Source organism: Sceloporus occidentalis, unplaced genomic scaffold (genome assembly GCF_023333645.1).
Source record: "Sceloporus occidentalis isolate IW3139 unplaced genomic scaffold, rSceOcc1.0.p SCAF_6, whole genome shotgun sequence".
Taxonomy (NCBI): Eukaryota; Metazoa; Chordata; class Lepidosauria; order Squamata; family Phrynosomatidae; genus Sceloporus; species Sceloporus occidentalis.
Window position 1 is genome coordinate 87,545,547 of NW_028316986.1, and position 22,023 is coordinate 87,567,569.

General features: G+C 40.7%; 3 protein-coding genes across 3 annotated transcripts; 1 reads left to right on the forward strand and 2 right to left on the reverse strand.

The window, feature by feature from the left end:
* Positions 1 to 1,101, forward strand: LOC149311053 (uncharacterized protein F54H12.2-like). The gene has a single exon (XM_089529473.1). The coding sequence runs from the start codon at positions 1 to 3 to the stop codon at positions 1,099 to 1,101; it is 1,101 nt and encodes a 366-aa protein (XP_089385599.1).
* Positions 1,102 to 4,609: 3,508 nt separating this feature from the next.
* On the reverse strand, positions 4,610 to 5,710 carry LOC149311054 (uncharacterized protein F54H12.2-like). Its single transcript, XM_089529474.1, has one exon. The coding sequence runs from the start codon at positions 5,708 to 5,710 to the stop codon at positions 4,610 to 4,612; it is 1,101 nt and encodes a 366-aa protein (XP_089385600.1).
* A 2,402-nt stretch (positions 5,711 to 8,112) lies between these two features.
* Positions 8,113 to 8,873, reverse strand: LOC149311055 (uncharacterized). Its single transcript, XM_089529475.1, has 2 exons — positions 8,334 to 8,873; positions 8,113 to 8,199 (listed from the first exon to the last, which is right to left on the reverse strand). The coding sequence occupies exons 1-2, from the start codon at positions 8,871 to 8,873 to the stop codon at positions 8,113 to 8,115; spliced, it is 627 nt and encodes a 208-aa protein (XP_089385601.1).
* Between the last annotated feature and the right edge of the window lie 13,150 nt (positions 8,874 to 22,023).

Below are 22,023 nucleotides of genomic sequence, written 5' to 3' on the forward strand. Positions count from 1 at the left end.
ATGGCTTTTATCCACAGCGGATCTGAAGAATGCACAAAATCTGAATTAGACCTGTTTACTATTGGACCTACACAGACAAGTATTGAGAAAAGTTTGTATATTGAGGTGCCCCCTTTGACGGCTCTGACAGAATCTGCACCGCTAGATTTTTTCATTGCAGGAAATGGTGAAGATTATATGGATCTCAATAATACGCTCTTATATCTAACCTGTAAGATTACTAAGGATGATAATACAAACATTCCTCAAGATGCTGAAGTTGGATTGGTGAACTATCCTATAGCCTCCATTTTTAGTCAGCTGGATGTGGTTTTGGGTGATAGGCTGATCAGCCAGAGCAATAACTGTTATCCTTACCGTGCTTTCATAGAGTCTGTGCTGAACTACAGTGAAGACACTCTAGCCACCCAATTCTCTACAGGGTTGTTCTATAAAGATGTCGCTGGAGAGCATGAATCGGCAGATCCGGAGGGGAATAATCATGGCTTTATTGAAAGAGCAAACCTGACACGTGGAAGCAGAAAACTAGATCTTCTGGGACATCTCCACACAGACCTATTTTTTCAGGAGAAACTGCTTCTAAATGGGGTGGATGTAAAAATCAAACTCACACGCAACAAAGATCCTTTCTGCTTAATGACCGACGATGCAGACAGCAATTACAAACTGCAAATTTTATCAGCGTCCCTTTTTGTCAAGAAGGTGAGAGTGTCACCGGGAGTACGGCTAGGTCATGCAGAAGCTCTGCTGACATGCAATGCCAAATACCCTGTGGACCGTGTAAGCATGAAAGTGTTTAGCATCCCGAGAGGCAGTCGCGTCACCAACCAGGAGAATCTCTTTTTGGGTCAACTACCCAAGCAGGTGATTATAGGCATGGTCGATAATGACGCCTTCAGTGGAGTTTACAACAAGAACCCCTTTAACTTTAAGCATTATGACATCAATTTTGCTGCGCTGTATTTGGATGGAGAGCAGAACCCTACAAAGCCGTTTCAACCCAATTTTGAAGATGGAAACTGTGTCAGGGAATACATGAGTTTGGTGCAGACAGCAGGCAAGCATATGAAAGACCGGTCTCTTTTAATCAACCGTGACTAATATGCAAGAGGTTACACGCTTTTTGCATTTGACCTTACCCCAGACCAAGAAGGCGGAGATCATTATTCGTTGATCAAAACCGGGAACCTGAGGGCTGAATTCCGGTTCGCCAGACCTCTGCCTACTACTGTGAATATGATCGTATATGGTGTTTTTGACAATGTCATAGAGATAAATCACAGGAGAAATGTCTTGTATGATTATATGTAACATGGACAGCGTGCAATTAACCCGCATCCTTTCTTCAAATCCTTATACTCGAAAGCCGTTCTATGGAGTCTTCCCGTGTGACATGCTCCCTAGAGAGAAGCTGATACAAAGACCTGTCTGTCTAGTCATCAACACTCACCCCCACAATCTCCCTGGAGAACACTGGTTGGCTATCTACTTAACAGAAGAAAATACCGGTGAATTTTTTGACTCCTACGGACACCCTCCCGACCACCCGCTCTTTCCTAAAACCATCATTAAATTTTTAAGAAAAAATACCAGTAAAACAAGGTTTCAACCCAGCGCAGTGCAAGCCTCAGACTCTGTGGTGTGTGGTTACCACTGTGTGTTTTTTCTTCAGCACCGTTCTAAAGGCCTGAGTTTTAAAAATATTCAAGAATTATATTCTCACGATTTGCAAAGAAATGATGAAATGGTGGTTGAACATGTAAAAACAAAGAGGAACATGCCAAGGCTTGTCTCATACATGCCCAGACTTGTCCCAAACATGTTTCAACCAGCCCAAGGATGTATAACCTGCAATGCTTTTCATAGACGTTCTTGTCAATAAATGTATCCTCTAGGAAGGATTTTAAAGAATTTTTCTTGTGTGTGTGTGTGTTTTTTCTTTTAACTAAAATAAAAATATAGACTTAAGTGATATTTTTAACTTATTTATTTCTCTTTTTGAAAAACAACAGGAGAATCATAAATGGAGCCAACCTGTATTACTAGATTGTCGCTGTTTTCTCAAAGCCCTGCGGGAGGTCTTGGGTGTGTGAAACAGCACCGGAGTGGCGTCGTTGGGGTTCTTTAGCTTGTCCAAAACTTCTCTGTTGGCATGGTGCCCAACCACAGACGTTGGGACATTGAGCTCTGCCATGGCCCTCATGAAAACATCCCAGCCTTTTGGGACATGTTTGGCTGGTAAAGCATGGGTCTGAGTGACCCCCTTGACTAAATCCAGCATATTGGACCCAGCTACAGGTTCCCCTTTATAGACAAAAGATCCTTTGTCATTCCATGAAGAAATACTCTTGTGTTGCTTCATTTTGGTTAACAATACCCTTCCTGCATTCTTGTATCTAGCAGGCAGGCTTTCCAGGATTTCTTGAAACAGGGGCTCAGAGGAGTTGGTCAACCCGTTTTCAGGGGGCTGTTGCATTTGAGGCAGAATTAGATTTATGTTTTCTTTCTCTGCTTCCTTCTGTCTGACATGAGTCAAATACCTTTGAAGCAAACTGTCATATTGTTTTGTAACCGAAGGTGCCAGTGGTTACAAAAGGCTTCAGCTTTAATTCCCACATCATATTGCTCCCACCACCCCCTTCGGGTCAACATGTCCGGGCGTGTGAAAAGAAACCTTGCTCTCTTAAAACTGCTCATTAAGATGCCCCCACCCCAGAGGAAAGCTTTTTTATGTACAGCCTCAAATGACCTGGTTGCAGCCATCTCAGAAATAGCCCTGAACGCTTTAAAAGGCAACATTCCCTTATCTCCTCATCAGGTGCGTGTACTGAGAAAGAGGCGCCATCTTATTAAAACCCTGGGTAACAAGCGAGTCTCGCTGAGAAGGAAAAAAGTCTTGGTGAAGCAGTCTGGGGGTTTTCTTGGACCGCTGTTAAGCTTTGCTGTACCCCTGATAACCAGCCTTTTAACTAGGCAGTAATGGAATATGCAGAAAAGATGTATTTGGTCCCTAGCCATCAGCTAGAACAGTTAAAGGGCTCATCCCCTAAGGATGAAAATATCAGAACTAAGGCCATATATACCCTGGATGCTGAGATGCAGAGGATTCTTCAAAGGACTGACTTAACAGAGTATGAAAAAGCAAAACAATATGACAGTTTGCTTCAAAGGTATTTGACTCATGTCAGACAGAAGGAAGCAGAGAAAGAAAACATAAATCTAATTCTGCCTCAAATGCAACAGCCCCCTGAAAACGGGTTGACCAACTCCTCTGAGCCCCTGTTTCAAGAAATCCTGGAAAGCCTGCCTGCTAGATACAAGAATGCAGGAAGGGTATTGTTAACCAAAATGAAGCAACACAAGAGTATTTTTTCATGGAATGACAAAGGATCTTTTGTCTATAAAGGGGAACCTGTAGCTGGGTCCAATATGCTGGATTTAGTCAAGGGGGTCACTCAGACCCATGCTTTACCAGCCAAACATGTCCCAAAAGGCTGGGATGTTTTCATGAGGGCCATGGCAGAGCTCAATGTCCCAACGTCTGTGGTTGGGCACCATGCCAACAGAGAAGTTTTGGACAAGCTAAAGAACCCCAACGACGCCACTCCGGTGCTGTTTCACACACCCAAGACCTCCCGCAGGGCTTTGAGAAAACAGCGACAATCTAGTACTACAGGTTGGCTCCATTTATGATTCTCCTGTTGTTTTTCAAAAAGAGAAATAAATAAGTTAAAAATATCACTTAAGTCTATATTTTTATTTTAGTTAAAAGAAAAAACACACACACACACAAGAAAAATTCTTTAAAATCCTTCCTAGAGGATACATTTATTGACAAGAACGTCTATGAAAAGCATTGCAGGTTATACATCCTTGGGCTGGTTGAAACATGTTTGGGACAAGTCTGGGCATGTATGAGACAAGCCTTGGCATGTTCCTCTTTGTTTTTACATGTTCAACCACCATTTCATCATTTCTTTGCAAATCGTGAGAATATAATTCTTGAATATTTTTAAAACTCAGGCCTTTAGAACGGTGCTGAAGAAAAAACACACAGTGGTAACCACACACCACAGAGTCTGAGGCTTGCACTGCGCTGGGTTGAAACCTTGTTTTACTGGTATTTTTTCTTAAAAATTTAATGATGGTTTTAGGAAAGAGCGGGTGGTCGGGAGGGTGTCCGTAGGAGTCAAAAAATTCACCGGTATTTTCTTCTGTTAAGTAGATAGCCAACCAGTGTTCTCCAGGGAGATTGTGGGGGTGAGTGTTGATGACTAGACAGACAGGTCTTTGTATCAGCTTCTCTCTAGGGAGCATGTCACACGGGAAGACTCCATAGAACGGCTTTCGAGTATAAGGATTTGAAGAAAGGATGCGGGTTAATTGCACGCTGTCCATGTTACATATAATCATACAAGACATTTCTCCTGTGATTTATCTCTATGACATTGTCAAAAACACCATATACGATCATATTCACAGTAGTAGGCAGAGGTCTGGCGAACCGGAATTCAGCCCTCAGGTTCCCGGTTTTGATCAACGAATAATGATCTCCGCCTTCTTGGTCTGGGGTAAGGTCAAATGCAAAAAGCGTGTAACCTCTTGCATATTAGTCACGGTTGATTAAAAGAGACCGGTCTTTCATATGCTTGCCTGCTGTCTGCACCAAACTCATGTATTCCCTGACACAGTTTCCATCTTCAAAATTGGGTTGAAACGGCTTTGTAGGGTTCTGCTCTCCATCCAAATACAGCGCAGCAAAATTGATGTCATAATGCTTAAAGTTAAAGGGGTTCTTGTTGTAAACTCCACTGAAGGCGTCATTATCGACCATGCCTATAATCACCTGCTTGGGTAGTTGACCCAAAAAGAGATTCTCCTGGTTGGTGACGCGACTGCCTCTCGGGATGCTAAACACTTTCATGCTTACACGGTCCACAGGGTATTTGGCATTGCATGTCAGCAGAGCTTCTGCATGACCTAGCCGTACTCCCGGTGACACTCTCACCTTCTTGACAAAAAGGGACGCTGATAAAATTTGCAGTTTGTAATTGCTGTCTGCATCGTCGGTCATTAAGCAGAAAGGATCTTTGTTGCGTGTGAGTTTGATTTTTACATCCACCCCATTTAGAAGCAGTTTCTCCTGAAAAAATAGGTCTGTGTGGAGATGTCCCAGAAGATCTAGTTTTCTGCTTCCACGTGTCAGGTTTGCTCTTTCAATAAAGCCATGATTATTCCCCTCCGGATCTGCCGATTCATGCTCTCCAGCGACATCTTTATAGAACAACCCTGTAGAGAATTGGGTGGCTAGAGTGTCTTCACTGTAGTTCAGCACAGACTCTATGAAAGCACGGTAAGGATAACAGTTATTGCTCTGGCTGATCAGCCTATCACCCAAAACCACATCCAGCTGACTAAAAATGGAGGCTATAGGATAGTTCACCAATCCAACTTCAGCATCTTGAGGAATGTTTGTATTATCATCCTTAGTAATCTTACAGGTTAGATATAAGAGCGTATTATTGAGATCCATATAATCTTCACCATTTCCTGCAATGAAAAAATCTAGCGGTGCAGATTCTGTCAGAGCCGTCAAAGGGGGCACCTCAATATACAAACTTTTCTCAATACTTGTCTGTGTAGGTCCAATAGTAAACAGGTCTAATTCAGATTTTGTGCATTCTTCAGATCCGCTGTGGATAAAAGCCATGGTGTTAGTTTAAAATATATCTCTCTTAGACGGTGTGCGAGGCCGACTCCTCCTCTTCCTTACAGCTCTCCGCTTCTGTGTTTTCTTTCTGCTTACACGTTTTCTTTTAAGGGCTCGGGGAGGGCCTGTTAACCTCACCCGTGATGCTTTTCTTTTTTGACGATGCCTTCTTTGAATATACATCAGGCCTGAGCCTTCTTGTGGAGTTGTGGGTTTCATTTTATTCATAACCGCCTGGGTAACTTCACCGACCACATCTGTGGCAATATTCTGCATGGCTGTTTTAACGTGGGGTTTCATCATGTTCAGGCCTCTTTTCAAAAGTGGACCTGCTTTTCTGAAAAGGCTTCTGAAAATCCCACCAAGCCCAGATCCGTACATTACAGGGGTTCCATGGTACCCTGGAAGACCATTTCCAGCTTGGACCCTGTAATAATCTCTATAAAGGGCAGGGTCGCCATATGTTTTCACAAATACCATCTTTAAAACTTCAGTATTCTCCTGGGGCGGAAATGTAGTTTCACAAGCACCTTACCCGAGCGAAATGGCACTTTTTTGTTCTGGTCCGACTTTATCTCGATGGTAATGGTGTCAATGTGGTGCTTACTTACAGGGATGTAATGAGGCTTGTCATACACAATATTGACACATTCGTCGCTCTGTCCCCGTACAGGCACGCAGCGCAACAGCGGGACATAGAAGTCTCCCACTATCTGATGCTCCACTATATCAGTATAAACATATAAGGTGTTGAAACCCGCCGTGATGTCTGCTTTGAAAGGAGGAATTTTGGCATGACGGGTGGGAACCAATCCTAACATGTGAGCTAGTCTCCCTCCAGCCTGGATTGTGTATGGCCCATCGGTTTTAAACCTAACCTTTCCGGTCACACGGTCATAGTGCAGATGCACTCTAGGGGGGTCAGGGTCTGATTTTATCATATCGTTCATGATTTCCAGCAGTTCAGGGATGCTAGAATAGTACCCCCGTTGCAGTATGAAGATCCAGTTCTTTTCCTCATTTGCGATTTCAAAAGGTGTATTAGTAATGATATTATTCCAGTTGTGCGGGTACTGTATCTCGGCGAGCCCTACTTCCCACTCCCCAGGAAGTTCCAGGGCTCTTGCTAAAGAGACGGTAAAGATTGGAATTGTGTTCTGTGGGAAAATGGCTGCGCTGCTGTTACTAGGGAGTAAGATATAAAAACCGTTCTCTCCCATTTTCCCACCGCCTCTACACAGGTTCACCAACTTCAGAAGCAAGCACCCAACTGTTGAATTTACTAGGCCAGCCTAACCATTTCACTAGGTATTGTTTTCTCCTACCCCGGCCTTTAGTGTCTAGTATTTTTTCAATCCTGTACGTTTGATCCTCTTTGACATTCACCTTTTGTAACTCTTCAGGGTAAAAGCTTCCAACGACAGGCTCCCCAAGATAATCTTTCAGCAGGTACACAGGCCTCTTTGCAGTTAGGATGACCTGTTCAATAATAAATACTTCTGTGGTGAAATTCTGTTCATACCCTTTGGCAAATATACCCTTGCTTTTAGAAATTCTCACATGGTCCCCTTTTCTAAGGAGTGAATGCTCCTTTTCTGTTTTGATAGGGGCCCCATATACTGTTTTCCACACGGCTAGAGCATTAGAATCATTGACGTCTGCGGGTCTTGCTTTGATTGTTCGGTGAAAACTCTGGTTATAACTTTTTAGAAACAGGGGAAGCACGTCAATATAGGTGAAGGTATTTTTGGCTGAGAAATACCTCCACATTTTTGTTTTTAAAGTTCTATTAAATCGTTCCACAACCCCTGCTTTGACTTCATTATTGGTGACAAAATGGTGAATCCCATGATGTTTTAATTGGCTGCTCACAGATTTGTTTAGAAATTCACGGCCCCGATCCGTTTGTAATTTGAGAGGTTTTCTTCCGCTTTGGCTAAAAATAGTGTTAAAAGCACCGGCCACTTCTTTACCAGTTTTGTCCTTTAAAGCCAAAGCCCAGGCAAATTTAGACAGGATATCTATTACTGTTAAAATGTACTTGTAGCCTCTGTTATACTTAGACACCTGTTGCATATCAACTAGATCAGCCTGCCATTGAGAATCCACATTAGACACAACCGTCTTGTTTCTTTTAAAATGTATTTTGGCAGGTCTGTGTAGCGTATAGGCATCTTGGCCAGAAAGCCATCGGGACACCTCCTCTCTTTTAAGATTTTTGCTCTGTATTTTGGCTTCCTGAAGTAGGGCGTTCACACCCCCAAAGCTCCCAGTTTTTCCTGGAGAATAATATATATCACCCAGAATTTTGTCATGCCCTCCCATTTTCAACTCTCATGTAATTATGAGCACACACATGTAATACAGACAACATTTTATTGGTGGAAAAATTAGAAACATATCTACATCTCAGGGATGGGGGAAAGATTTAGGGGCTGTAGACTCTTTCCAACTTGGATCTCAGCACCGTCTGCCTGTAGGTCTTCATCCTAAGTGAATAAAGAGATATAAGAAGCAATTTATTCTTTTGAAAAACAACACACTCCTCTCCCAAACGATAACCAAACTACTAACATTTATTATTATTATCAGTAGTAGTAGTATTTAGATGTTATCAACTTACCATTACGCTGTGGTAGCCGGAATCCACGCTTTCATCCATAGTTTCTTCCACATGGGAAGACTGTGATGGGTTGCGATCTCCCGCTTCCACGGCCTCTTCCATCTGAGCGGCGGGTTTTGAAAGTACTGCGCCATCTGGTTCGTCAGGGCTCTGTGGAGTGTCGGGAACTTCCTTCTTCTCCTTCTTCTGGAGAATGGATTTTAAATTGCAACCGCAATCACACTCGAGTTCTGAGGAATCGTCAATGAAATCCATAATGTTGGGTGTCTTTTCAGGCTCTTTCGGTTCCTTTGTAGGACGAATATTCAAGGGTACGGGCCCGCGGTAGTTGGGCCAGGATGTTATCATTGTGGTTTTGATTCTCCTGGCTGTAGAAGGTCTAGCCAAACGCTGTGGGGTGCTCGGTACCTCCATGCTGCCTCCGCAGAACGTGTCTGGGCATGCATAGAATGGCAGCTTCTCGATACGGCCTAGAGATCTCTGCTGCCCGTCTTCTATTGGCTGGCGCAGACCACGTGATTCTCGTAGGGACCAAACCATTGGCCAGGGCGTGGTGAGGCGGGGTCTTACAGGAGGATCACGTGCCCCTCAAGGGGCTAATGGGAATCCCTGGGAGGGCAGGGGGAGGGGGCGGACCACGCCACCATGGATTGGGTCTGTCACGTGGCACGGATGTCCCGCCCTAGCATTTCCGGGGTAAGGACACGCCCATCAGTTTGACAGGTCATCCATCATTCTTGAGGGAGGGGCCAAAGGCGGGGCCAAAGGGTCATAAATCATTCTAGGGGGTGTGGCCAGGGGCGTGGCTAAAGGGTCATAAATCATTCTAGGGGCGGGACCAGGGGCGGGGCCAAAGGGGCGGGGTTAGGGGAGGGGCTCAAAGGGGTGGGGCCAAAGGGTCATAAATCATTCTAGGGGGGCGGGGCCAAAGGGTCATAAATCACTTTTTGACAGGAGCTACACCTACATACTACTAACAACTAATGAAAGAAATGAACACCTTTGGAAGATACGCTGGTTTCAAGATGAACAAAGAAAAACACGGATAGTAATGAAAATATGACATTGAAAGAAGAGGAATTGTTATCTTAAAGATCTGGATGTAAATTGGGGAAGAAAGTAAAGTACTTAGCTATTTAGCTTACAAATAACAACCTGAATCTTTACGATAATAACTACAAAAAGGCTTGTAAAGAAATACAAAAAGATCTATTGAATTGGAATAAATTTAATTTATCAATTTTGGGAAGACTCTCAGTTATAAAGATGATGATCCTTCTGAAGATTATGTTTTTATTACTCAATCTACCAATTATAACAAAATCGTGAACTATAATTGAATGGAATCAAGATTCAAGAAAATTTATTTGGAAAGACAAAAAGCTCAGAATTAAACGGGAAGTTCTGAAGAATAGCAAAGAGAGAGGGGGACAAGCTTTACCAAATCTAAGACTATACTTGTTGTAGCCTTATATGGATACAAAAATGGATAAAGTTTGAAAATAAGAATAAGAACTTACTAAATCTAGAGTATGCAATAGATATGGATGGCATGCCTATCTGGTATAGCAAAAGTACAGTCAACAAAGACTTTTATAACTATCCAATTAGGAAAGTTTTATCAAGGACATGGAAAAATATAAAAGAAAAATTCTACACCAAGATACCCCTTTGGATATCAACACAAGAGGCGTTTTATGGGTGGTGGAATGAAGAACAGAACTGCTTAACATACAAAGATATAACAAAAATTTACAAGGAAGGTAATATTCAAATAAAACAGAGAGAAGAACTGATGAGAGAAAACAAAAATTTATAGAAAATATAACAAATGAGGGAATAGAAAAAACACAAAACGAATTAGATAAAATTTTATGGAAACCCGACCAAAAAAAGATATCCATAAAGAAGTGATTACAAAGGTATAATGAAAAGATCCGCTTTCATAATCGGAATGACGGACCTTTTGGAATTGATTTACCAACACGGAGTGAAGGTGAACCACAAACCAGTTTAAATGTAAGTGGGAATGAGCTCCTTGTTGGAGGAAAGAACTTCAGGACTCAGCCCTGTTGAAACATTAACACTGGCTTTACAGTGATGCATCGTGGCACAGTGTTTCCTTTTGATTACTGTGGGTCATGAGCACCTAGATCTAGTTTGTTTGCTCATCAGTGTTTAAATGCAAAAAGCATATTTATTTATATCCCGCCTCTTCCGATTGAAGATCGAGGAGGGTAACAACAAAGTGAATACAATATACAACAATAAAAACAACAAGCCCCACAAAACCCCGACCCAACCCTCCCTCCCAACTATAAAATTAAACAGTAAAAAAATGTTTAAAAAGTACATAACAATATATCAAAGTTAAAAACAAATCACAAATAATAAAAATAATAAAAGGGGGATTCAATTGGTTCTGGACATTATCAATTGGGGAAGGCCTGCAACAGATCCATTAAAAAAAATCCTGAGCAACTTTACTGTTGCTCTCCTTTAAGACTATATTGCTCTCGTTCAAGCATACTTTTGAGTATCGTAATTCAGCTGAACATAGATGCACCTGACTTCAGTAAGCAGTGGATGTGGAGAAAGGTTAAAACCAGATTAATGAAACCCTTTTGTCTAAAAATTACAGGAAACATATCAATTCCTCATCATATCAACTAATCCAGCTCCCAGTAAATTTGCAGGGCACAATTCAAAGTGCTGGTTATGACATCTAAACCCCTATATGACTGTGATCGAATAGATTTGCAGTACTGTATTTCCCCATATGAGCCTGCCCAAGTTTTAGTTCCCATCATTCTCAGCTCCATATGTGGTTTGGACAGCTGGAAGTTAGTGTATCTCTCAGGGATTGAAAGAGTATTTGCTTTTATTTGTTACCCTATTGGGAACAGTAATGCAGCAGTGAGATTTCTGCAGTTTTTCTCCTAGTACTTGTGATTTGCAAAGTGTTCTGGAGAACTGTTCTATGCAGAAATACACATGGTGACAGCGTATTCTTCCCAAGAAATGGGTGTGTGTATATAAAATACATGGTTTTCTAAGTACAAAATGTGTTTGTTGCATGTGAAAAGTGGGTTTTGCAGAGTATGTATGTATTTCTGTGTGTATTTTTGCATAACTTTTCTGAACACAAATCTTGGAAGAATACTGCCCAAAAATCTTTGTTCTGTCCTGTTATAAAATTATTCATCATGAATGCAAGGCTGATAAATGTGAAATCCTAGTTATTTTTCAACAGAAATGCACATCCTTATTCCTCCAACCAGAATCAGTGCTCTGTCATACTTTCAAAGTGTTGCTGCTACCTTTCCTGGCTCCAATAGCTCTCTTGGAGATTGTTCTCAGATCGTAGGACTCTCAAGGAAGGATTTACCACCATATTGTCCTTCCTCTGCCAGGTGGACTTTTAGCAATGGAATTGCTGCTAAAGAAGGAGCTTTGAACATGAAATCGTTTTTCATTTGCTTTCTGTTTCAATATGGTAACCTCTGTTTTAATATTATAACATATTGGCTGGAATCATTCATACCATGCAGCACAGTGGAGCTATCTTTTGAAGGGATGCCATAGACAACATAGAGAAAAGAGAGAAAAATGTACATAGTGCAGTGAGAGTCATTAAAGTGTTGGCTCTGTAGGAGTACCATTCAGGTAAGTGCTCTAGCCCTCCAGTGCTTCCAAATAAAATAAATAAATGATAAAACTCTAAATGCCAGCTATTGGTACAACTGGAAGGAAGTTCTCTTGTCCATAGCATTCTGTTCTAAACATTCCCAGAAATAGTTTTTTGTGGTTTTTCGGGCTATGTGGCCATTCCCAGAAATGTTTAGCTGGCCAGTGCCAGAAGTCCAGTGCAAGAAAGTCATATCAGTCTGCTCCAGAAGACCCTTCTTTATATAATAATAATAATAATTTTATTTTTATTTTCCCGCCTCTCCCAGATGGATCGAAGCGGGATTACAGTCGAGCAACAACAACAATATACAAGAATGAAACATATAATATTTATCGTTAAAAACAGTTTAAAAACAATTAATCATCCTAAATAGAAGAGAGGGGTGAAGTCCTTAGAAGAGACTGAGTGGGTAGGCTTGCCGGAAGAGATCCATCTTAACTGTCCTCCTGAAAGCCTCCAAGGAGGTAATAAGACAGATCTCTTCCGGAAGGTTATTCCATAGTTTAGGAGCCACCAAAGAAAAAGTTCTTTGGGAGGTTGAAACCAATCTACTTGGATGCGCCTTCAACAGATTTTACCCGGAAGTTCTAAGAGTGTGGGGTGGACTATATAAGGAGAGGCATTCTTTTAAGTAACTTGGGCCTGAGCCATATAGGGCTTTATAGGTAATAACCAACACCTTGTATTGTGCTCAGAAGCTGATGGGTAGCCAATGAAGATCATTCAAAATAGGTGTTATATGGTCAAATTTCAAAGAACCAGTGACGAATCTGGCTGCCGCATTTTGTACCAATTGAAGCTTCCTAACTTGGTACAAGGGTAGCCCCTTGTAGAGCGCATTACAGAAATCAAGACGAGAGATTACCAGTGTATGTACCACTGCTTCAAGGTCCCCTCAGTCCAGGTAGGGACGCAGTTGGCATATCAACTGGAGTTGGTACCAAGCACTCCTGGCTGTCGCATCTACTTGAGATGACAGTTGTAGCAAAGAGTCCAGGAGTACTCTCAAACTGCGAACTTCATCGTTTAGAGGAAGTGTGACCCCATCCAGGACAAGGTGACTAATTTCCTTCCCAGGACCTGAGGGAATCTATCACTAGTACCTCCATTTTCTCTGCATTCAACCTGAGTTTGTTTTCCCTCATCCAGCCCATTACTGACCTTAAGTAGGCATCCAGCAGAGAGATGCCATCCCTAGTTACTGCAACAGTTGGAGACATAGAGAAATGAATCTGGGTGTTATCAGCATACTGATAACACTGCACCCCATGTCTCTGGATGATCTCTCCTAGAGGCTTCATGTAAATGTTAAATAGCATGGAGGACAGAATGGCGCCCTGAGGGATGCCTGATGTCAGCTCTCTCTTAGAGGAGCAGCTATCCCCCAGCCTCACCATCTGGAATCTTCCCGAGAGGTAGGAACGGAACCACTGGAGCGCAATGCCCCCAATACCTAACTCTCTCAGGCGTTCCAGAAGGATATCATGGTCAATGGTATCGAAGGCCGCTGAGATGTCCAACAGCACCAGCAGGGTCACACTTCCCCTGTCGATACCCAGACGGAGATCATTCACTAAGGCAACCATGGCTGTCTCAACTCCATATCCCGCTCTAAAGCCAGTTTGAAATGGGTCCAGAGCTGGAAGGCGACTGCCCCCTCAGTCACTTTGCCCAAGAATGGAAAAAGGGAGACCAGTCTGAAGTTGTTTCTCATCAGGGGATCTAGGAAGGGTTTCTTCAAAAGCAGTTTTACTTTCACTTGTTTCAATTTAGATGGAAATATTCCCTCCCGAAAGGATGCATTTATTATAAGCTGTAATGATGTTATTATTGCCTCCCCTCCCTGGGCGGTCAACCATGATGTTCTAGGGCAGTGATTCCCAAAACTGATCCTGTAGGTATTTTGGACCTCAGCTCCCAGAAGCCTCAGCTATCAGTCAATAATCAGGAACTGTGGGAGCTGAAGTCCAAAACACCTGGAAGACCAGAATTTGGGAATCACTGTTCCAGGGGCAAGATCAGACTCCAAAGGGATAGGCAATGTGCACTTCATTCTCTGGTCCCATTTTCCACAATTTTTGAATCAAAATGCAGAGTTTCTATAGCAGGAAATATCTAGGAAGATTGATTCCCACCCAGAGCAAAACACTAGACCTTGATTTTGCAGTGAGATCATTTAACTGATTAATTTTTGTTATTTTTATTTCAAAAGCAGAAGTTCAATTTTGGTCATTTCCAGCTTTTTTGCGGGGGGGGGGGGGGGATTGGAAGTGTGTGTCCTACAGCAGTTTTTGTGGGTCAAAAATAGGCTTTGGGCTTATTAGAGTTTTCCACCTTGGTGTTGGAGGTGCACATGAGGGAGTTGGGGAGCATGAAAGATTGTCCCATTCCATAGGTGCTGCTTCTTCCACTCAGCCATTCATCACATATTTGTGGGCTGTGAAAGGACCTTATGGGCATATCACCAATCAGGATCTCCTGGCACATGGAGGGGTTCAACATGTGCATGCTTTTCCAAACATGGTGGTAAGGATGTGGCTGACAGGTGAACTGGTAGTGGAGGACAAGTATAGCATGGAGAACTATGCAGTCCTTTTACAGTGCTCTTCCTGTTGACGGCATTCCTCTGAGCATATTTCAGTCAGCCTGAATTGCTGTCACTGAGTGCATATTTTAAGTAGCAGAGGATTCCAAAGGAAACAATACAGGCTACATACTAAAAAAAATATCCATTGAGAAGAGCTCTCTACAGAGATGTTTTACAGCCCAACGGCATCCATATGCATTGGGCTATCACCCCTGGCATCCCCCAATCACATATCTGCTGCAGAGTGGCTGATTAGGGAAGTCTGGCCTTCACTCATTACTTAAAATAATTCACGTTATCATATCACACCTATACATGTTGAGTATCCCTTATCCAAAATGCTTAGAACCAGAAGTGTTTTGGACTTCAGTTTTTTGGTAAGGGGGGATTCTGGAATATTTGCATACAATAATGCGATATCTTGGAGCTGGTACCCAAGTCTAAAAATGAAATTCATTTATGTTTCACATACACCTTATAAACATTGCCTAAGGTAAGTGTATACATGATATTTTAAATAATTTTATACATGAAACAAATTGTCTGTACACTGAACCATCAGAAAGCAAAGGTGTCACTATCTCAGCCAGCCATGTGGACAATTTTTAATTTTGGAGTATTTTGGCTTTTCGAATTCTGGATAAGCTATACTCAACCTATATATGATTTTAGAAAAATAGAAAAAGAATTCTCCCCCCCCCCCCCCCCCCACACACACCTTTATGTAGTCTGGATAGGTTTCTGTGTTTATATGTACCCAATCCTATTCTTATTCTTATTAAATGTATGAATACCCTGCCTTGTTCACAGCTCTAGAATTTGGCAGCTTGAAAAAATTAAAATAGATGAGGACAAAAGTTCACATCAGTAAAAACATACGCACGTTAGAATATAGTTGAGCTATCAATTAAAATGAATTTTAAACCATTTCCATTATAAAGGTAGAAATCTGGACAATGCAACACATAATTAAAAAGCCATTTCCTCATAAACAGTTAGCTCCTAAAGCCCTCTTAAGACTGTACCTGCTGCCAGAAGGACATCATGGAGTGGTGCTTAAGAATTTAATGTAAAACCACAAATTCATAAACATTTTGTACATTTTAGGGAGAAATATATTGCAGAAGATTTAAACAATAAAAATAGATAAGATAAACAGATAGGGTGGGTTTTTTCTTGTTGTTGTGTGAGGAGTGAATGTATTAAACAAAAATGTTACACCTATCACACATGAATGGCCTGAATTCTACAGATATGGAACACCTGCAGTTCTACTAAATTCAATGGGTGTTTACATTTTTTGCAAGTCAGGCCGCTTGGGCATGATATTAGCAGGCTGTTTTCTCTCACTTGGCAGTAGCAGCAGCTTCAGAGTCTCTTATTATTCAAACCTCAGGAATTGTTTGCTTCCTTTGGTAATGAGACACTGTCCCCAATTCATAAGTGCATGGTATATTCTTATTTCAGAAATGTGACAGAACATGAGAGATGCTGTCACTCTGCACAATCTTCTCCAACCTTCCTGACCTCCTGCAAAGAGGCAAAACAAAGGAATGAAATGGATTGTTTTATGATTTGTTAGCAAGGGTGAAAGGAGCTTGTGCTTCAATCTGTGGATTTAAAGACTCCACAGATACTCACTGGCAAGTGAGTATATTTGCAATACAGTATACCAGGGCTGCAGTCGTGAAAGCAATTATTCCGAAGTCAGTGAGATGACTTCAGAAAATGTGATTTCTGTGTCTTTTGTTGATTTACAACATGGACTCCTCTCTCCATCCTCCTTATAGTAGAATGTAGGGATAGGCAATGTTGAAATTGACAAATCCTTTCTGGACATGGCACAAAAACAGAGACCAACAAATTTGTGTTTACCTATCTGATATTAACTGAATGGATGTAGATGATAAATCATACATACAGGTAGTTTTGCCTCCACTCTTTCTCACACAATTATTTTTTTTTATCATATTAATTCCAACAAAGAATATGGGGTCTCTTTTTTCTGTAAAAAAAGAGGCAGCTGCAGTTTGGTTATTTGGAGTCTCATCTCTAGAAATAACTTGGCTGGCCTTAAGTAGTGTGCACCCAAGTCTTGTACAATTATAGGGTTCTATGACACTTTAGTCACCTAAGGAATTTTGGGCTCTGTGGTTTAGGGAGGAACTAGAGCTCTGTGGCTAAGGCCTGATACAGACAGCCAGAATAAAGTTGCTTCGAATCACTGTGGAGGTATGGTGTTTCAATGATACATGTGTCCTAAGAGTCCAGAAGCCGCACCAAAGCCACGCTCCAGTCCTAAGGACTGGAGTGCAGCTTTGGTGCAGCTTCTGGACTCTTAGGAGGCATGCATCATTGACACACCATACCTCCAAAGTGACTGGAAGCAGCTTTATTTTGGCTGTCTGTATAGGGCCTAAGAATTCTAAACATGTCTGCCTAAACAGCAAATCCAAGGTTCCCATAGGATGTTGCCATGACAATTGAAGTGGAATATAGCCCTACAACTCTGTCATGTGAAAGGACCCTAGATTTGAGACTAGGATTTGGGGATCATTTGCTGCTCAGTCCCAGACAACAAACTACCTTAGGCAACCCCTTTTTTACTCCCAACACCTTGAGTACTTCTGCAGATTTCAGAGTGCTAACAGTCTCATAGGAATATAAATATGCAAAAGGATCTTGTAGCACCATTGAGACTGAATGAAAAATGTTGTAGAATAAACTTTAATAGACTTGATCTAATTCCTCAGATGCAGCTTCCTCAGATGTTATGCTACAATGTCTTCCACTCAGTTAGTTTCAAAAGTGCTACCAGATCCTGTTGCATACTGATATTCCAGACTAACAGGCCTATGTCTCTGAACTATCCTGGGTAACTCAATTGAAGCCTTGAACAAATCATTCTGCTTGGGTCCAGGCTATTTGAAGGACCGTATCTCCCTGTATGAGCCCCCAGAGTATTTAGATAACCAGGAAAGGTCCTTCTCTCTGTCCCACCACCCTCTCAGGTGTGTTTGGTGGAAACTAGAGAGAGGGCCTTCTCAGTGGCTGCTCCCAAACTTTGGAACTCCCTCCCTAGGGAGGCCAGGATGGCTTCATCCCTGCTGTCCCTCCAGTGGCAGATAAAGACATTTTTGTGGCAGCAGGCCTTTGCAAACTGATAAGAGCTGGCAGTGTTGTGCAATGTCAGTTTTAAGGTTTGTATTTTTATTTTAACTCATAGCTGTTTTAACTTTTAAAATGGTTTAATTGTTTTTTAACTTTTATAGTTATACATGTTAAAGTGGTATTGTTTTTAAATTATATTGTTTTAAGTTTGCTGTTTGCCACCGTGAGTCCCTACATTGGGAGAAAAACGGGATATAAGATGATGATAATAATAAATAATAATTCTCTCTCAGGTTTACCAACTTCTTCTGAGTAATGAACAGAGGATAGGGTACAATTACAAGATATTTTTTGTTTGTTTTTAATTCTCAGTTTTATTGAGACATTAAAGGACATTACAGACAAAATATATACATTTCTGTAAGAAAGCAATATAAAGTTTCTTTTTTTAAAAAAAGACATTACATGAGCAACAATAGACAATGATCATCATCAGCAACAATAACAATTTCTTTCCTACTTCAAACCTCTAACCTCTGACAAGCTAACAACACTAAACTAAAAGCTTGATTTCCTTGACTTGTCTCTCTTAATCAAATGTGTTCTATCCATATACATGCACTTTCTAATTATATATATATATATATATATATATATATATATATATATATATCAACTGTGATGATCTCATCACACAGATACTAGTCACAATGAAAATCTAAACATTTGTTCTAGCCCAGTAGTGTAATTACAGTTTCTTTAAATAGTTAATAAATTGCTCCAAGTCCTTTCAAAATAAATCTATAGTGTTTCCTTGGACTAATTTGGTTAATTTGTCCAAATCCATATATTTATGTATTTTATTTTTTTCCATTAATTGTAGTATTTATTCAATAAAACTATAACCATATGAGAGCAATAAATTAGACATGAACTGCTCTAAACACAAGTATCTCTAATTTTTAAACAAAACTGTTTTAATCTTTAACTTTCTAAATACCGAAAAATACAAATAAAAAATCTTATCCAATATTTTCTTTCTCCTTCCACACCTAATGTTGAAGTTACATTTAGCAAGTACAGTTCTGGGTTCATGTCAAATTCTATATTTAACATATTTTTTTATTTCAGAATGTATCTTTGTCTAAATCTTCTCTATAATTGGGCATTTCCACCACATGTGTGTATATGATCCTCTTTCTTTTTGGCATCTCCAGCAGTTACCATTGTTTTGTTTCTATATTCTTTTTAGTGAGCAAGGATTCAGGTACCATCTGTTTACCACTTTAAAGTAATTTTCTTTAAGGGCTTGAGCAACAGTAAATTTATTTGTTTTGATTCTTGCTTTTTCCCATTTGTCTAGATCAATATTATGACCCAACTCCTGCGCCCATTTTACCATATACTCTTTTATCTCTTCTTCTTCTAAATATCTTTTCAATAAAATGCTGTATAATTTACTTGCTGTTTTTCTTTGTTCAAAGTTTAACATTATTTTGTCTAAATCGTTTTCTTCTTTCTCAATACCTATTAGTTTATTATCCTCCTTAAATCTTTCTTTAATTTGCAGGTAAGTCAACCATTGCATATTAGTTCCCGTTCTTTCTACTAACGCCTCTAATGATCTTAGTTTAAATGTACCCTCTTTATCATAGGACAGTAAATCTTTGTATGTAAACCATTTTTGTACCTTATTCCCTTGATATGAAAAGGCCTCTTGTGGGGAAGCCCAGAGAGGAAGAATACCTCTGTAAAACTTTTGTTTTACTTTCAACCAATTATTAAGTAACAATCTCCTTAACACATGTTTATTGAATTCTTTATCTTTTTTATAACCATCATACCAAATGTAAGCGTGCCAGCCATATTGTAAATCACTATGTTCTAATAATGTATTTTTTGAGATCTTCGGCTTAAACCACTCTTGGATCCACACAATGCAAGCTGCACTATAGTATACTTGGAGATCTGGGACAGCCAATCCCCCTCTTATTATGGAATATTTCAGAATTAACCATTTAGTTCTTGCTCTCTTCCCATCCCATATAACATTTCTTAGTTCTTTTTCCCATTGAAAAAGAATTTTCTGATTATATATTAATGGAAGGTTGAGAAACAAGAACATCAATTTTGGAAGGATGCGCATTTTGATTGTTGCTATCCTGCCTGATAGGGATAGTTTTAAACTTTTCCATTTTGTTAATTTTTCCTGTATTCCCTTCCAGGTTGCAGTGTAATTTAAATTAAAAAGGTCTGACGATTTGTTTGAAAACCAAATGCCCAAATATTTGATTGTATCCTTGATTTTACATCCCATTTTCTCTTCCAATATCACACCTTCATTTTTATTAATGTTTTTTCTCAATAGCCATGTTTTATTTTTATTTAATTTAAAGCCAGCCAAATTACCAAAATTTTCCAAGATATAACTTCTGTTGAGACCAGGATTCACCAAACCCATATGTGGTCTTTTCTGCTAAAGATGAATAACTGTTAATAGCAAGCTTATCCCCCTGAAGGAGTGTTGCTCTTGAGGAAGCAATAGATTCATGCTCCTATCTACAGCTTCCTAAGCATAAAGCCCCAGAAAACTGCACCGGAAGTAAAACTAGTCCCTTTGCTCTTACTATTACATGCATATTAGAAGGCTGGGAGGAGATGCTTGGAGAAGAATGTCATCAACAATGTACAAGCACTAGTTATGTGAGATTGGTAGCATGGCAGAGTTGCCAGATCTCAGGGCCTGGCCCTGAGTCTTGAGTTTCCATAGTCCACCTCCTAGAGGGAGATGAGAATGAAAATTCTCCTGTTTTGATGGGCTCCGTTTCAGGCAAGAGGAAAAGGCTGTTTGCAAACTTCCAAGCCAACTAGTAGAGCAGGGGTCTGCTACAGTATCTAGGTCTTAAACGATCTGTTACTGCAACTTGCAAGCATTACTTCTTCCAGTTGTTGTGGTGTCAAGACTTACCCTCTGCTCTGCAAGTAGAAACAAGTAAGCTAGATGAAATGTTCCTTATCCCATCTCCCTAAGTGAGAAAGAGTAATCCCCCCATTTCACTTTAATCTGGGAACCATCCCTTCAGTTAAGATTCATGTATTAATTTCCAAATAGGAAAATACATTATTTGTGTGAACATGTGTTTGAATGACAAGCTGTGAGCAACTGTGGTTAATACTTAATACGTAATGCTTAAAGACATCACCAGGGGCCATGTCTAGGTCTCATATTTTGACCTGGAAACCTCAGGGACTGGGCTGATTTGGAGCTGGCAACCCTATAGCATGGCCAGTATCACAGTGGAACAAAAAACACTGGATTATAGCAATGGGGTTTTTTAAAATCATTTAATTTTTTTACTTACTTATTAAAATATTTATATCTCACCTTTTATCTGAAAATCTCAGGGCAGCTTACAATACGATCAGCTTAAAACAGTAAATAATTACAAATGTTTAAAAGCTTTGAGAAAGATAAAACAGTTTTTCAATTTAAAAATAAGCATTTTAAAACCAGTTAAAACAATCTTAAATAATATAACTATAAAACATTTGCAGCCCAGATAAAAATAGTTTGACTGAAGGCTTTAATAAGAAGCCAGGTTTTAATTGGGTGCAGAAATTATACTAACTTTGGGGCTAATCAGGCCTCCAGAGGAAGAGAATTGTACAACCAGGGTGCCACAACAGAAAAGGTCCTGTCTCATGTCCTCCCACAATGTAATTCTTCTACTGGTGAAACAGAGGAGGCCTCTCCAGATGATCTCAATTCTCAGTCAGGCATATATGGAGACATGCACTACCTATCTGTTCAGTGCTTTAAATATTGTAGCCAGCACCTTGAATTCAGAATGGAATCATATTGGCAGCTAGTAGATCCTTCAGAACAGGTATTGTATAATATCTGGATGGGATCCTAGTGAGCAATCTATCTTCTGCATTTTGCACTAGCTGCAGTTTCCAAGGTGGATTAGCAGAGACCATGACATCATCTGTTCTCCTATCAAGCAATTCTGGCTCCTCCAAGCTGAGCTGCAAACAGCACTGTATAATTGCAAAAGTGGCTGCCCGGCTTACCCAGGCAGTCCAAGTTGCTGCTGGGGGTCCACACTGCCATCTTCCTTCTGGCGGGCTCAGCTGAGCCCCAGCATGCCTTGCTGGGGTGAACGGGCCCGCAATTGGCCAGCCGAGATGGAAGGGGAGGGACCTCCGCCTCCTAATGGGTCCCTCTAGGAGGCTGGGAGGTCCTTCTCGCTGGTTCCCCGGTCCTCCAGGCAGCCAATTGGTCAGCTGGCCTGGGGGTG